This window comes from Pristiophorus japonicus, chromosome 19 (genome assembly GCF_044704955.1).
Source record: "Pristiophorus japonicus isolate sPriJap1 chromosome 19, sPriJap1.hap1, whole genome shotgun sequence".
Taxonomy (NCBI): domain Eukaryota; kingdom Metazoa; phylum Chordata; class Chondrichthyes; family Pristiophoridae; genus Pristiophorus; species Pristiophorus japonicus.
Window position 1 is genome coordinate 16813862 of NC_091995.1, and position 17054 is coordinate 16830915.

Below are 17054 nucleotides of genomic sequence, written 5' to 3' on the forward strand. Positions count from 1 at the left end.
TAGGAAATGTGACAGGCCAATCAACGCACAGCAAGATCCCCAAAAAAACAGCCACAACAAAAAAAACTAGACAAAAGCAAAACACTGCGGATGCTGGAATCTGGAATAAAAACAGAAAATGCTGGAAATCTCAGCGGGTCAGAAGGGTCATTGACCCGAAACGTTAACTCTGCTTCCTCTCCAAAGGTACTGCCTGACCTGCTGAGATTTCCAGCATTTTCTGTTTTTATATTGTATTAAAAAAAAAATGAGACAATCTGTTTCAGGTGTCAGTTGAGGGATAAATGTCGGCCCAGTGCACCGGGGAGAACTCTTCGAAATAGTTAGCCATGGGATCTTTCATATCCTTCTGAGATGGCAGACGGGGCCTTGGTTTAACGTCTCATCTGAATACGTGCATTTCCCGTTCAGGGGAAGCTAGATATGTACATAAGAACATAAGAACATAAGAATTAGGAACAGGAGTAGGCCATCTAGCCCCTCGAGCCTGCTCCACCATTCAACAAGATCATGGCTGATCTGGCTGTGGACTCAGCTCCACTTACCCGCCCTCTCCCCGTAACCCTTAATTCCCTTATTGGCTAAAAATCTATCTCTCTGTGATTTGAATACATTCAATGAGCTAGCCTCAACTGCTTCCTTGGGCAGAGAATTCCACGGATTCACAACCCTCTGGGAGAAGAAATTCCTTCTCAACTCGGTTTTAAATTGGCTCCCCCGTATTTTGAGGCTGTGCCCCCTAGTTCTCGTCTCCTCGACCAGTGGAAACAACCTCTCTGCCTCTATCTTGTCTATCCCTTTCATTATTTTAAATGTTTCTATAAGATCACCCCTCATCCTTCTGAACTCCATGAGAGCACGAGGAATAGAAGGATGTGCTGGTAGGGTTAGATGAAGTCAAGTGGGAGGAGGCTCGTGGACCAGTTGGGCCAAATGGCCTCTTTCTGTGCTGTACATTCTATGTAAAAATGAGTAGCCTAACAGTGATTCTATTATCCGTTCATATGGTACATCATGGAGATTAATTATGCTACACCTGAGGTAACTTCCTTTGATCAATGGGGAATTGCCACTAGAATTTTCTATGTTTCTATGAGTGATCACAGCAACCGAACTGCACTGATCACTGAAAAGGGGAGCAGCAGCACAGTATCAGTTCGGGTCTTGCAAAGTCGACTTATGTCAACATCAACCTGTATTTATACAGTGCCTTTAGTGTAGCAAATGAGGAGAGATTGAGCAGAGTAGGCCTATAGTCTCTAGAATTTAGAAGAATGAGAGGTGATCTCATTGAAACATACAAAATTGTTACAGGGCTGGACAGGGTAGATGCAGGGAGGATGTTTCTCTGGCTGGGGAGTCTAGAACCAGGGGTCACAGTCTCAGGATAAGGGGTCAGCCATTTAGGACTGAGATGAGGAGAAATTTCTTCACTCAGAGGATGGTGAATCTTTGGAATTCTCTACCCCAGAGGGCTGTGGAAACTCAGTCATTGAGTATATTCAAGACAGAGATCGAGAGATATTTGGATATTAAGGGAATCAGGAGATTTGGGGATAGAGCAGGAAAGTGGAGTTGAGGTAGAAGATCAGTCATGGCCTTATTGAATGGTGGAGCAGGCTCGAGGGGCCAAATGGCCTACTCCTGCTCCTAATTCTTATGTTCTTAAACGTCCCAAGGTGCTTCAGACACCAAGCCACTGAAGGCGATATTAGGGCAGAAAAAACTTGGTCAAAGAGGTAAGTTTTAAGGAGCGTCTTAGAGGAGAGAGAGGCAGAGAGCAATGTACCCTGTAAGCTACGCTTTGTTTTAATGCGTGGCCCCTTTAAATCTCTGTGTATGTGCGGTATTTATAATGTAAAAGCCGGTGAGTAGCCCGCGCGGGACCTTTCCCGTCACTGTGCGGGCCACACGGGAACATTGGTAGAGAGATGGAGAGGTTCAGGGTAGGACTGAATCTGGCACATTCAAATGGCCTCCTTCTGTGCTGCAACCATTCCATAATTCTTAGGGCCCGGACAGCTGAAGGCATGGCCGACAATGGCGGGAGCGATGAAAATCAAGGATGAAAGATCTCGCAGGGTTGTCGGAGGTTACAGAGATGGGGAGGGGAGTTGAGGCCATGGAGGGATTAGAACACGAGGATGAGAATTTTAAATTCCGGGGTTGGGAGCCAATGTAGGCCAGCGAGCACAGGGTCCCTTGAATTATCTGAGCATGACAAAACAGTGATCTGTGTGTGCAGTCCACGGGCCTAAGCTCATTGCAAGAGCACCCAATGGTACGATTTGGGCTTATTTGTAGGAGTTTATGTTACCCGGAAGGACAGCTCTACGTTTTCTCCTCCCCAAATCTCCATCTGGGTATCGTAAGTCCCAATATATTCAAAGTAGGCCTTGGAGACAGCAAAAAGTCCTCCTGAGATTGTTGGAGTCCTGAAAAAAAAACGTTAAAATGTTGTGTTAGCTGATTGAGGAAACCTCAATTCTTGTTGAGTTATTTTCTTCTAAAAGTAGACATGCAGGTTAACAAGGTCATACAAAAAGCAAATCTTAGCTTAGATTACGTGTTTGAGTCCTGCAGTGAGGCTTGAGCCCGTGACCTCTGGTTCGGAGGTGGAGCCAAATTGGGGATAAAACAATAAGAGAGTCATTGTCGGAGAGTTTGAAGAGTTGACAAGCTCCGCTGTTGCTGACCTGAAGGGGAAGCTTTCATCCTTCCTTGCTTCGTTCTCGTACACGGGCAACTCCTCCCAGCGGAAGGTCAGCGACCAGTCAAAGCTGCCGCGGGAATGGTCGTACGGAGAGGGTTTCTCCACCTCGAAGGTGTGCATGTTGATGGACGTGACCTTGGGGCTCACCACCACCTGCTCCAGCTTCACTATCCTGGCCAGCAGGGGCTCCAGCCAACCCTCGAAACATTCACCTGGTGGAAGCCACAGACAGTAGGCCTGTTAGGGAACATTGGGGTCAGGAGACACCTGCGGTGTGCACACAGCGCACCGAAATATCTCCAATAAGACCCGGACGCTAACCATCTCAATTTTGCTCCTCCCTTACTCCCTTTCCTTACTCCCCTGAAAGCGCTGTGTTAGGGTTCCTACTGCTGCTGGAAACACACCAAATCCTCACCCTCCAGTACCCCGCGCTCCCGTACCCTGTCCTCCCGCATCCCGCCCTCCAGCACCCTGCCCTCCCGTACCCTGTCCTCCAGCACCCCGCCCTCCAGCACCCTGTCCTCCCGTACCTCGCCCTCCAGCACCCCGTCCTCCAGTACCCCGCCCTTCAGTACCTCGCCCTCCAGCACCCCATCCTCCAGCACCCCGCCCTCCAGTACCCTGTCCTCCCGTATCCCGCCCTCCCGTACCTCCCAGCACCCCATCTTCCAGCACCCCGCCCTCCAGTACCCTGTCCTCCCGCACCCCGCCCTCCAGCACCCCGCCCTCCCGTACCCTGTCCTCCAGCACCCCGCCCTCCAGCACCCTGTCCTCCCGTACCTCGCCCTCCAGTTCCTCGCCCTCCCGTAACTTATGCTCCAATACCTCGCCCTCCCGTACCTCGCCCTTCAGTACCTCCCCCTCCAGTCCCCCGCCCTCCTGTACCTCGCCCTCCAGTATCCCGCCCTCCCGTACTTCGCCCTCCCGTACCTCGCACTCCAGTACCCTGCCCTCCAGTACCCCCGTCCTCCCGTATCCCGCCCTCCCGTACCCCGCCCTCCAGTACCCCGCCCTCCCGTAACTCATGCTCCCGTACCCCGCCCTCCCGTAACTCTCCCTCACGTACCCCGCCGTCATGTACCCCGCCCTCCCGTACCTCGCCCTCCCGTATCCCGCCCTCCCGTACCCCGCTCTCCTGTACCCCGCCCTCCCGTAACTCACGCACCCGTACCCCGCCCTCCCGTAACTCACGCACCCGTACCCCGCCCTCCCGTAACTCGCCTTCACGTACCCCGCCTCCCGTACCCCGCCCTCCAGTACCTCGCCCTTCCGTACGCCACCCTCCCGTAACTCGCCCTCCCGTACCTCGCCCTCCCGTGCCTCACCCTCCAATACCTCACCCTCCAATACCTCACCCTCCAATACCTCACCCTCCAATACCTCACCCTCCGGTACCTCACCCTCTGGTACCTCACCGAAATAACGACTACTCATGTGTGAGCCCAGCCAGTGAGTGTTGCAAAGGGGTATCACAGCCGAGCCTGCTCCTGACGTCGAACTCTAAGATAATTGGCAAAAAAACCAGGGTGGGGGAATGAGAATTTGTTTTGCACAGCGAGTTGTTGTGATCTGGAATGCACTACCTAAAGGGGCGATGGAAGCAGATTCAATAAGAACTTTCCAAAAATGAATTGGATAAATACTTGAAAAGGAATAACATTTGTAGGGCTATTGGGGAAAGGGGCAGGGGAGGAGTGGGACTAATTGGACAGAGGGGCGGTGGGCCGAATGGTCTCCTTCTGTGCTGTAAGATTCAATTGTTTTCCAGCGTTGTTTTCTGGGCGTGGGAAACCCGACTAGTTGGAACTTCTCTCTAACCCAGGCGCACTGAGACTAGTTGTGAATCCTCTATTACTGCCCTGGCTGGGATCAGCTGTCATGGTTTGCCTTTTCTCGTCACAATGTTAGGGGGCAAGCTTATTTCCCAGTTGCCTGTTCTGAATGGAGAGTCTATGTCACGCATTTCCTAACCCATGTGAACCCATTTTTACACAAACGGCCAACGGGGAGAGCCAGTCCTTCACCAACATGCAAACTTTGAAACAAACTCTCTCGAGGAACAGCATCTCATCTTTCGATTCGGCACTTTACAACCTTCTGGACTCAATATCGAGTTCAACAATTTCCGATCGTAATCTTTGCCCCCATTTTTCTGGACGACTGCAGCTGATGATTCTGATATTCCCACTTACATCTCTTCTAAACCCATCTTTTGTTTCTTTTCTTGTCCTATTACCATCTCCCTTTGTCTTGCACCGTCATCTCTGTTGTTATTAATCTCTCCTGCCCTCCACCTTATCACAGACCTTCCCTTTTGTACTTCCCCCATTCCCAGCCTCTGCACTTGCTGAAAACCTATCGTTAGTACAAAAGCAAAATACTGCAGATGCTGTAATCTGAAGGAAAAAAACAGAAAATGCTGGAACCACTCAGCAGGCCAGGCAGCATCTGTGGCGAGAGAAACGGAGTTAACGTTTCAGGTCGATGACCCATTTTGACCTTGGACGATATTGTAAAATAGGCGACCCTTCATGTTGCAATGAGATCACCGCTCGTTCTTCTAAACTCCAATCCACTCAATCTCTCCTCATAGGACAACCCGCTCATCCCAGGAATCAATCTAGTGAACTTTCAGCCAGCTTCTATATATTTCTCCCGAGTTGCATTTCTATTGAAGTTGATGGAAATGAATATCAAAAGAGAGTTACTTGTACAACGTTTTATCGCCTATTTTACAGTATCGCCCAAGGTCAAAGTGGGACATCGACCTGAAACGTTAACTCTCGTTTCTCTCTCCACAGATGTTTCCCGACCTGCTGAGTAATTCCAACATTTTCTGTATTTATTTCAAACTTTGACCCTTGTTGTCAAGGCAATGAGCTTGCGTGGTTGGGGTATAGATCTCTACCGGAGGAAGAGCCAGAGCAGGCAGACCCTGCACTGCTCTGGACAGGTCTGTGCAGCATAACAGCACCAGAGAACTTATGTTTTTCCGTTATCTTATGAAGAGATCCTATTAAAATTGTCAAGGATTTAAATGAAACTGGATACGGGCAGAGATGCAAAGCAGGCAGAATCGCATCGGTCACCCATTGCACGGCCAGCCCTATATTCATTTCCAGGATTTCAATAGAAGTGATTATTGGGCGTGAGGTATAATGGGCGGCCTTGCCCATTGGAAATGAATATCAAAAGAGAGTTACTTGTACAACGTTTTATCGCCTGTTTTATAGTATCACCCAAAGTCAAAATGGGTCATCGATCTGAAATGTGAACTCCGTTTCTCTCTCCACAGATGCTGCCTGGCCTGCTGAGGGGCTGTTTCCCCAGGCTGGAGAGTCTAAAATTAGGGGTCACTGTCTCAGGGTAAGGGGTCGAACATTTAGGACTGAGATGAGGAGAAATTTCTTCACTCAGAGGGTGGTGAATCTTTAGAATTCTCTACTCCAGAGGGCTGAGGATGCTCGGGCGTTGTGTATATTCAAGGCTGAAATCGATAGATTTGTGGACTCGAGGGGACTCTAGGGGAATCAAGGGATAAGGAGATGGGATGGGAAAGTGGAGTTGAAGTAGAAGATCAGCCATAATCTTATTAAATGGCGGAGCAGGCTCGAGGGGCTGTATGGCCAACTCCTGCTCCTATTTCTTATGTTCTTATGAATCAATATTGTCCGTTTTATGCAATGTGACCCCCGATAGTTCTCGCAATAAAAGCTATAGAATGCTTTGTTGGACCTCTGCCCACTTGCTTGGGCACAGTCGAACAGGTGCAAATTGCCAGCCGATGCCTGGCGGCAGTTGCCATTCTTTCACGCGTGAGCCTAGTCAGAGAGTGCTAGCGGGAGATGGGAGTACTTTGTAGCCCTGCCTGATCCTGTTCACGCACGTACAATTTCCTGCGGGGACCGTGATCATGAGTGGGAACTCTAGCTGATTGCTCCCTAGATTAGGAAATAGAACTAAGGCCAATTACATCAATTCTACAGCTCAGAAACAGGCCATTCGGCCCAACAGGTCTACGGTGGTGTTTATGCTCCACACGAGCATCCTCCCTCCCTACTTCATCTCACCTTATCAGTTCATCCTTCTATTCCTTTCTCTCTTGTACACTTATCTAGCTTCCCCTTAAATACATCTATACTATTCGCCTCAACCACTCCCTGTGGTAGCAAGTTCCACATTCTGACCACTCTCTGGGCAAAGAAGTTTCTCCTGAATTCCCTATTGGATTTATTAATAACTTATGTTTATGGCCCCTTCTTTTGGTCTCTTCCTCACAAGTGGAAACATCTTCTCTACGCCTACCATATCTCACCCTTACCGGCACAGACACGATGGGTCGAATAGCCTCCTTCTGTGCCATAAATCTGTACAATTCTATGAACCCTTCGCAATTTTAAAGTCTTTCATCAATTCACCTCTCAGCCTTCGCCTTTCTGGAGAAATGAGCTCCAGCCTGTTCAGCCTTTCCTGATAGTGGTAGCAACCCTTTGCTCCTGTTCTCAGTTAACTTGGGCCACAGTGGAGCCTGGGCCTAACCTGCTTGGCTGTGCTGTGCACTCACTTCAGCTTTCCGAAATGACAGGAGAGCTGGTCATAAACGGTTGCCGAGCGCGAAAACGGTATTGTCGCATCAATGGATAGAAAGCACGGGCCACCCCTACTTACAGTGCGAGTCGAGGAAGACCAGAACCTTTCCTGTTGCTATGGAACTCCCCAGCAACCTGGCGGAAACTACACCTTTCCTCTCCGACCTTCTGAGCACCTTTACCATGGGGAGATTCTCGACATAACTGTCTAGCCGCTCCTTCAAATGGACTGTAAGCAAGAACGTGGTAGGTATTACGGTTGCCAACTCCGATTGGACGTTTGGCTGGAGGTTCCGTCACGTGTCCAACCGCCCCGCCCCACACTCCCGCCATTGGTCGCACGGCACGCCCATCCTCGCGGAGAACCGCCTTTCCGCACCAATCAGAAAGCGACAGACTCCACATCACCCGATTGGACGATTCCCAAACAGCCTTTCTTCCCCCCTCCGCCCACATGCGCCCCCCCCCCCCCACGCCCCCCATCTGTGAGGCATGTCAGCGACTGTTAGAAAGAAAGAACTTGCATTTATATAGTGCCTTTCACAACCTCAGGAGATCCCAAAGCGCTTCACAGCCAATGGATTACTTCTGAAGTGTAGCCACTGTTGCGATGTAGGCAGTCATTTACACACAGCAAGCTCCCACAAGCAGCAATGAGATAAATGACTGGATCGTCTGTCCTTTTTAATAAATGCTGGCTGAGGGATAAATATTGGGCAGGACACCGGGAAGAAATTCCCAGCTTGAAATAGCGGCCGCGGGATCTTTTATGTCCACCTGAGTCCCAAGCACTGCACTGAGGAGACTGTTTTATTACACTCAAGCCTCTGGAGTGGGAATTGAACCCACGACCTAGAGTGCTAGCAACTGAGATACGATGTTCTTACCCAGCAAGAGTCACTGGATCGTGATTTGGACTGGGTACTCTGGCTCTTACTTTTTTTTGCCTCCTCTCCAACTCAGTGCAATTGTGGCCAGTTTTAATGCTGCCAATTGCTGGCCCAAGAGACCAGAAGGGAGATGTTCTTGGATCCCTGACCAGAATATTGGAAAACCCGCTGGGTTGGAGCGAATCTAATTGTTCAGTATTCACTGCAACCAGGCGATCCAAAACCCTGTTGCCCATTTCCCAACTCGTATCAAGTCCCGTTCACCCACTCCCCCTGTGCTCGCTGACCTACGTTGGCTCCTGGGCGGGCAATGCCTCGATTTAAAAATTCTCCTGTGTTTTCAAATCTCTCGCACCCCACCCCCTTCCTATCTCTGTAACCTCCTCCGGCCCCACCTCCCCCCCGAGATTTCTGCGTTCTTTCAATTCTGGCCTCTTGCGCATCCCTGATTTTAATCGCCCCACCACTGGCGGCCGAGCCTTCAGCTGCCTCAGTCCTAAGCTCTGGAATTCCCTCCCTAAACTTCTCCGCCTCTCTCTCCTCCTTGAAGCCTCTCCTTAAAACCTACCTCTTTGACCAAGCTTTTATGTCAGCTGTCCTAATAGCTCCTTGTGTGACTCGGTGTCAAATTCTGTTTGATAATCGCTCCTGTGAAGAGCCTTGTGGACATTTTACAACTTTAAAGGCGCTATATAAATACAAGTTGTTGTATCACAGGGCAGGTTTGGTCTCGGAGGGTTGACGCAGATACAAAAGACCCTTAGCCTCTGACCTTCTGTGCTGGCGTCGTCCACGAGAATGACCTCTCTCAGAACGATGGCGGGCGCTGTGTACAGGACGCTATGCACGGTCCGCAGCAGGGTAGACCAGGCCTCGTTGTGGAACGGGATGATCACGCTGGTGGACGGCAGGGGCGGGCAACGCCTGAACCTTTGGCTGACACACCTGAGGCAGGGCGTAAAGAAACATAACCAGAGTCAAGACATTGGACAGTCTCTCTCCGCCCGTAGCCCGGTTATTATCTTTGCTCAATCTTATCAGTGCCACTGAGACAATTTGACCTTTGAACTTTCCTCTTGTGTTCGTCCCAAGCTATGAAACGCAGTGTTTTGTGCATCTTGGGCATCGGTCCTTCATCCTGGTTTCTCAATTGGACTAGTAAATGTATTCAGAGGGATGTGAGAATCCTTGTGCACGAATCGCAGCAAGTTAACATGCAGGTGCAGCAAGCAATTAAGAAGGCAAATAATATGTTAACCATTATTGCAAGGAGGTTGGAGTACAAAAGTAAGGAAGTCCAGCTGCAATTATCAGAGTGACTATTTGTACTGTCCTTTTTCTGTCCTTCTGCGCCTGCGTCCTCTGGACTCCGCCCCGATGCCTCTCACCCGAAACCAGAAGTGGGGCCCTGCAATTGATCACGTTGTTCCTTCAAGCCTGCGGGCGGTGGGATGAGAGGTGGCGAGTGGGAGGGAGAGAGAGCCGGGGTGGGGGGGGGGGGGGGGGGAAAGAGAGCGAGAGCTGTGGCGGGGGGGGAAGAGAGAGACACTGGGGAGGGGTGGGGCGGGAGAGAGAGACATTGCGGGGAGGCTGGGGAGAGACACAGGAGGGGGAAGAGAGAGAGAGAGAGAGATGTTGGGGAGGATAGAGAGATGGGGGAGAGAGAGGGAAAGGGGGAGAGAGAGGAAAGAGGGAACTCATGGAAGACGTATCACATTCTTCCAACCCCCTTTACACGCACATCTGATTTCTCGGAAAGTTCGGTGCGTGTGTTACAAAGAGCATCATTGGAGTGGATGAATTCCAGAAGTCACGACAGCATCACTGCTCACTTCATACCCAAAAAACCTGTTAACAATCCGTGACCCACACACAATGCCCCAGAGATGGCGGGGATGGGGCACTTGCACTGTGGTAAGGGACTTCGGCTGGGGGAGGCAGCACTTGTTGGGGTAAGGGACGTCAGCTGGAACTTGGGAGGCTTTTGCTGGGTTGGTGGAGATCTATGCCATCTGGCTTCTGAAATCAAAATGGATCGAATTACAATTTGCAAAGACAGTCAGAACTTGGGCTGGGCGGTTCCAGTTACACATTCCCGAGAAACTTCAGGGTGTGGCTTATCCTCCAATCAGCAATAGGTCATGTGATAATGGAGAGCCAAGCAGAGACAATGCGGCCATTTTGGCAGTACAAGTAAGCGCGCCCTGCAATTACATAGGACTTTGGTGAGACCACACCTGGAGTACTGTGTGCAGTTTTGGTCAACTTATCTAAGGACGGATATACTTTCCTTAGAGGCAATGCAACAAACGTTCACTGGATTGATCCCTGGGATGAGAGGGTTGTTCTCTGAGGAGAGATTGAGCAGAATGGGCCTATACTCTCTGGAGAAGAATGAGAGGTTATCTTATTGAAAAGATTCTTCGGTGGATTGACAAGGTAGATGCTGAGAGGCTGTTTCCCCTAACTGGAGAGTCTAGACCTAGGGGTCATAGTCTCAGAATAAGGGGTCGGCCATTTAGGACTGACATGAGGAGAAATTTCTTCACTCAGAGGATAGTGAATCTTTCGAATTCTCTACCCCAGAAGGTTGTGAATGCTCTGTCATTGAGTATATTCAGGACAGAGATCAATAGATTCTTGGGCACTAAGTGAATCAAGGGATATAGGGCTGGAAAGTGGAGTTGAGGTAAGATTTCAGCCATGATCTTATTGAATGGCGGAGCTGGCTCGGGGGGTAGAGGGCATATGGCCTGCTCCTGCTCCTATTTCTTATGCTCTTATTCGTCATCATCATAGGCAATCCCTCGGAATCGAGGAAGACTTGCTTCCACTCCTGAAGTGAGTTCTTTGGTGGCTGAACAGTCTAATATGAGAGCCACAGACTGTCACAGGTGGGACAGATAGTCGTTGAGGGAAGGGGTGGGTGGGACTGGTTCGCCGCACGCTCTTTCCGCTGCCTGCGCTTGATTTCTGCATGCTCTCGGCGATGAGACTTGAGGTGCTCAGCGCCCTCTCGGATGCACTTCCTCCACTTAGGGGGTCTTGGGCCAGGAACTCCCAAGTGTCAGTGGGGATGTCGCACTTTATCAGGGAGGCTTTGAGGGTGTCCTTGTAGCGTTTCCGCTGCTCACCTTTGGCTCGTTTGCTGTGAGGGAGCTCCGAGCAGACCACTTGCTTTGAGAGTCTCGTGTCTGGCATGCGGACTATGTGGCCTGCCCAGCGGGGCTGATCGAGTGTGGTCAGTGCTTCAATGCTGGGGATGTTAGCCTGGACGAGGACATTGATGTTGGTGCGCCTGTCCTCCCAGGGGATTTGTAGGATCTTGCGGAGACATCGTTAGTGATATTTCTCCATAGAAACATAGAAAAGACGTGCAGGAGCAGGCCATCCGGCCCTTCGAGCCTGCACCACCATTCAATAAGATCATGGCTGATCATTCCTTCAGTACTCCGTTCCTGCTTTCTCACCATACCCCTTGATCTCTTTAGCCGCAAGGGCCATATCTAACTCCCTCTTGAATATATCTAATGAACTGGCATCAACAACTCTCTGCGGTAGGTTAACAACTCTCTGAGTGAAGAAGTTCCTCCTCATCTCAGTCCTAAATGGCTTACCCCTTCTCCTAAGACTATGTCCCCTGGTTCTGGACTTCCCCAACATCGGGAACATTCTTCCTGCATCTAACCTGTCCAGTCCCGTCAGAATTTTAGATGTTTCTATGAGATCCCCTCTCATCCTTTTAAACTCCAGTGAATACAGGCCCAGTCGATCCACTCTCTTCTCATATGACAGTCCAGCCATCCCAGGAATCAGTCTGGTGAACCTTCGCTGCACTCCCTCAATAGCAAGAACGTCCTTCCTCAGATTAGGAGACTAAAACTAACACAATATTCCAGGTGGGGCCTCACCAAGGCCCTGTACAACTGCAGTAAGACTTTGCTGCTCCTATACTGAAATCCCCTTGCTATGAAGGCCAACATACCATTTACCTTCTTCACTGCCTGCTGTACCTGCATGCCAACTTTCAATGACTGATGAATCATGACACCCAGGTCTTGCTGCACCTTCCCTTTTCCTAATCTGCCGCCATTTAGATAATATTCTGCCTTCGTGGTTTTTCCCCCAAAGTGGATAAGCTCACATTTATCCACATTATACTGCATCTGCCATGTATTTGCCCACTCGCCTAACCTGTCCAAATCACCCTGCAGCCTCTTAGCGTCCTCCTCACAGCTCACACCGCTACCCAGTTTAGTGTCATCTGCAAACTTGGAGATATTACACTCAATTCCATCATCCAAATCATTAATATATATTGTAAAGAGATGGGGTCCCAGCACTGAGTCCTGCGGCACTCCACTAGTCACTGCCTGCCATTCTGAAAAGGACCCGCTAATCCCGACTCTCTGCTTCCTGTCTGCCAACCAGTTCTCTATCCACGTCAGTACATTACCCCCAATAACATGTGCTTTGATTTTGCACACCAATCTCTTATGTGGGACCTTGTCAAAAGCCTTTTGAAAGTCCAAATACACCACATCCACTGGTTCTCCCTTGTCCACTCTACTGGTTACATCCTCAAAAAATTCCATAAGATTTGTCAAGCATGATTTCCCCTTCATAAATCCATGCTGACTTGGACCAATCCTCTCACTGCTTTCCAAATGTGCTGCTATTTCATCCTTAATGATTGAGTTCAACATATTCCCCACTACTGATGTCAAGCTAACTGGTCTATAATTACCCGTTTTCTCTCTCCCTCCTTTTTTAAAAAGTGGTGTTACATTAGCAACCCTCCAGTCCATAGGAACTGATCCAGAGTCGATAGACTGTTGGAAAATGATCACCAATGCATCAACTATTTCTGGGCCACTTCCTTAAGTACTCTGGGATATAGTCTATCAGGCCCTGGGGATTTAACGGCCTTCAATCCCGTCAATTTCCGTAACACAATTTCCCACCTCATAAGGATATCCTTCAGTTCCTCCTTCTTACGAGACCTTCGGGCCCCTAGTACATCGGGAAGGTTATTTGTGTCTTCCTTTGTGAAGACAGAACCAAAGTACTTGTTCAATTGGTCTGCCATTTCTTTGTTCCCCATTATAAATTCACCCGAATCCGACTGCAAGGGACCATCATTTGTCTTCACTAATCTTTTTCTCTTCACATATTTATAGAAGCTTTTGCAGTCATTTTTTATGTTTCCGGCAAGCTTCCTCTCGTACTCTATTTTCTCTCGTACTCTATTTTCCCCCTCTTAATTAAACCCTTTTTCCTCCTCTGCAGTATTTTAAATTTCTCCCAGTCCTCCAGCTTGCTACTTTTTCTGGCTAATTTGTATGCCGCTTCCTTGGATTTAACACTATCTTTAATTTCCCTTGTTAGCTACGGTTGAGCCACCTTCCCCGTTTTATTTTTACTCCAGACAGGGATGTACAAATGTTGAAGTTCATCCATGTGATCTTTAAATGATTGCCATTGCCTATCCACCGTCAACCCTTTAAGTATCATTTGCCAGTCTAATCTAGCCAATTCGCGCCTCATACCATCAAAGTTACCTTTCCTTAAGTTCAGGACCCTAGTTTCTGAATTAACTTTGTCACTCTCCATCTTAAGAAAGAATTCTACCATATTATGGTCACTCTTCCACAAGGGGCCTCGCATAACAAGATTGCTAATTAGTCCCTTCTCATTACACATCACCCAGTCGAGGATGGCCAGCTCTCTGGTTGTTTCCTTGACATATTCGTCCAGAAAACCATCCCTAATACACTCCAGGAAATCTTCCTCCACCGCATGCTACCAGTTTGGTTAGCCCAATCAATATGTAGATTAAAGTCACCCATGATTACTGCTATACCTTTATTGCACACATCCCTTATTTCTTGTTTTATGCTGTCCCCAACCTCATTACTACTATTTGGTGGCCTGTACAACTTGAGGTGTATGCTGTACATGGTCCATGTCTCTGAGCCATACAGGAGGACAGGTATTACCACAGTCCTGTAGACCATGAGCTTGGTGGCAGTTTTGAGGGCCTGGTCTTCAAACACTCTTTTCCTCAGGCGGCCGAAGACTGCACTGGAGACGATGTTGGATCTCGTCGTCGATGCTTGCTCTTGTTGAAAGGAGGCTCCACGGTGTCCAGGGCCGCGTTGTGGATCTTGATGACTGGGGGGAGGGGGGGAAAGAGTGCTGTGCGGTGAGGATAGGCTGGTGGAGGACCTTTGTCTTACGGATGTTTAGCGTAAGGCCAATGCTGTCATACGCCTCGGTAAATATATCGACTATGACCTGGAGTTCAGCCTCTGTATGTGCGCAGACGCAGACGCCGTCCGCGTACTGTAGCTCGACGACAGAGGTTGGGGTGGTCTTGGACCTGGCCTGGAGATGGCGCAGGTTGAACAGGTTCTGTAGTTTCGTTCCACTGCAGCGGGGAGCTTGTTGACTGTGAGGTGGAGCATGGCGGCGAGAAAGATTGAGAAAAGGGATGCGGCGATGACGCAGCCCTGTTTGACCTTGGTCCGGACGTGGATTGGGTCTGTGATGGACGGATCCGTTGGTAAGGATCACGGCCTGCATGTCGTCGTGAAGCAGGTGGAGGATGGTGACAAACTTTTGGGGGCCTCTTATTAGTAAAAGGGTACTGAATACACAAGGTGTGGTTAGAAATAAATCAGACCAGAATGTGAGCTTTGGTCTAAAATGATAACAGGGAGAGGTGAAAGATAATCAGTTCATTAAACCAAGCATGGACATACCACATTAATACAGGAGTCCAAAGGTCTCATGGAGGCCAGGTGGGGGGGAGTGGGGGTTAAGTCTTGGCAGGTCACTTTAACCCAACTCTCCGTGCGGGAATACCAAGGGATCAGGTATAACACTGGTTTTACACCCCGTCCAATTTTATTACCCGTCGACTTCAATGGTGAGTAAATTTAATCCGGGATGTAAAACCAGCATCGCACCCAATCCCACCAGTTTCCCCGACAGGCGGGTTAGGTTCAAATTGACCTCTTGGTGTCACAATAAATGTTATTGAACGGGGCAGTGTATTATCGTGCCAGCCTTTTACCTCGAGGTTCAGATCGATTTTCCGTTGAAGTTTTGCGGTGGTCAAGGAGAGGGGTGTTAGCGTTGCAGAATGGGACACTTCCCACTGGAGAAGCCAAAATCCGGATCAAGCACTCCGCCAGGCCAGGTAAAGGTAGGGTAGATGCAGAGTAAAGCTACTCTCTTTCTGCCTCAACAATCTGCCTAAAACCTGGGCCCAAATGGTAACGGTAGCATAGTGGTTATGTTACTGGACTAGTAATCTAGAGGTCTGGACTAATAATCTGGAGACGTGTGTTCAAATCCCACCATGTCAGTTGCGGGGATTTAAACTCAGTTAATGAAATAGAATCGGGAATTAAAAAGCTCGTGCCAGTACTGGTGACCATGAAACTACTAGATTGTCGTAAAAACACATCTGGTTCACTAATGGCCTTTAGGGAAGGAAATCTGCCGTCCTTACCCAGATGGCTGATATTGTAGGAGAGAGCAATTTCAGATAACATTTTTGTTTATGGTTGACTTTTAACTGCCCCTCTGAAATGGCCTAGCGAGCCACTCAGTTGTACCAAACCCCTACGACAAAGTCAGCCCCGTGGGAGAACCTTCACCACACGGACTGCAGCGGTTCACGAAGGTGGCACACCACCACCTTCTCAAGGGCAATTAGGGATGGGCAATAAATGCTGGCCTCGCCAGCGACGCCTATGTCCCAGGAGCGAATAAATAAAAAAAGAGTGCCTCCCACTGTGGAAAGATAGAAAAAGAGCAACCATAGATTGCAAGGCTTGCTGGGACATTATATTTGGTCAAGCTAAGAATTAGAGCTTACTTCAGCAACTATACCAAACAAGCTGTCAGCAGTCGAAACCACGGGTTGCATTACCTCACAGCAGTCTTCTCTGTCTAATTATAATCACAATAAGGATGTGTTAACCAAAAAAAACAGACAGTATGTACAGGGGGCAAGGAGAGGTTAGCCCAAAATAAGGAAAGGGTAGCTAAGACAAGTAGCCATTGGATAATACTGATAAGGTAATTACATTAACTGCAAGACTCTGCACTGTTACAAAAAAAAGAGGAACCATCACATATGATAGGAGTTGTTTACTTGAGTGTATAAATATTCCACATTTCTGTAGATTGTCGGAGTTGGCACCCTAAGCCTTTGTCTAGGGCACTCTCCCCTTGTATACAAGTAAAAATAAACTAACAATCTGACGGTCTGCTTGTGTTAAGAATCTTACCTTGAATCGGTGTCTTCGACACCACCCTCACCCCCACCGAGGTGAGATGTTTCCATTTCCCACCAGACTTTCCTGAGTGAATCTGCCAATTTAGGCACCAGAGGTGACTGCCCAAACTCATGGGATTCAAAAAAGTCTCCTGTATACACTGGCTGTGAAGGTCCCATGTGATAGGAGTTTGGGAAGTCTTATCCCCACAGTGTAAAATGACCAATACTTTGCCACTAACCTAATCGCATCCAGAGAGGGCACAGCACCAGATAGAAACATAGAAAATAGGTGCAGGAGTAGGCCATTCGGCCCTTCTAGCCTGCACCGCCATTCAATGAGTTCATGGCTGAACATTCAACTTCAGTACCCCATTCCTGCTTTCTCGCCATACCCCTTGATCCCCCTAGTAGTAAGGACCTCATCTAACTCCTTTTTGAATATATTTAGTGAATTGGCCTCAACAACTTTCTGTGGTAGAGAATTCCACAGGTTCACCACTCTCTGGGTGAAGAAGTTCCTCCGCATCTCGGTCCTAAATGGCTTACCCCTTATCCTTAGACTGTGA

The 17054-nt window shown here is 48.9% G+C and overlaps 1 protein-coding gene across 9 annotated transcripts in view; it reads right to left on the bottom strand.

The window, feature by feature from the left end:
- The window catches only part of LOC139229753 (polypeptide N-acetylgalactosaminyltransferase 6-like), an 80636-nt gene that overhangs the window by 42201 nt on the left and 21381 nt on the right, over positions 1 to 17054 (bottom strand). For all 9 annotated transcript variants that reach the window (XR_011587792.1, XR_011587791.1, XR_011587790.1 and 6 more), the window contains 4 exons: positions 8968 to 9140; positions 7385 to 7534; positions 2697 to 2925; positions 2318 to 2435 (listed from right to left, as the gene is read on the bottom strand). Coding sequence is in view for 5 of the 9 variants with exons in the window: in XM_070861314.1 (XP_070717415.1) it covers positions 2318 to 2435; positions 2697 to 2925; positions 7385 to 7534; positions 8968 to 9140 (670 nt within the window). In the remaining 4 variants the exon portion in view is untranslated. The remainder of the gene's footprint in view (positions 1 to 2317; positions 2436 to 2696; positions 2926 to 7384; positions 7535 to 8967; positions 9141 to 17054) is intronic.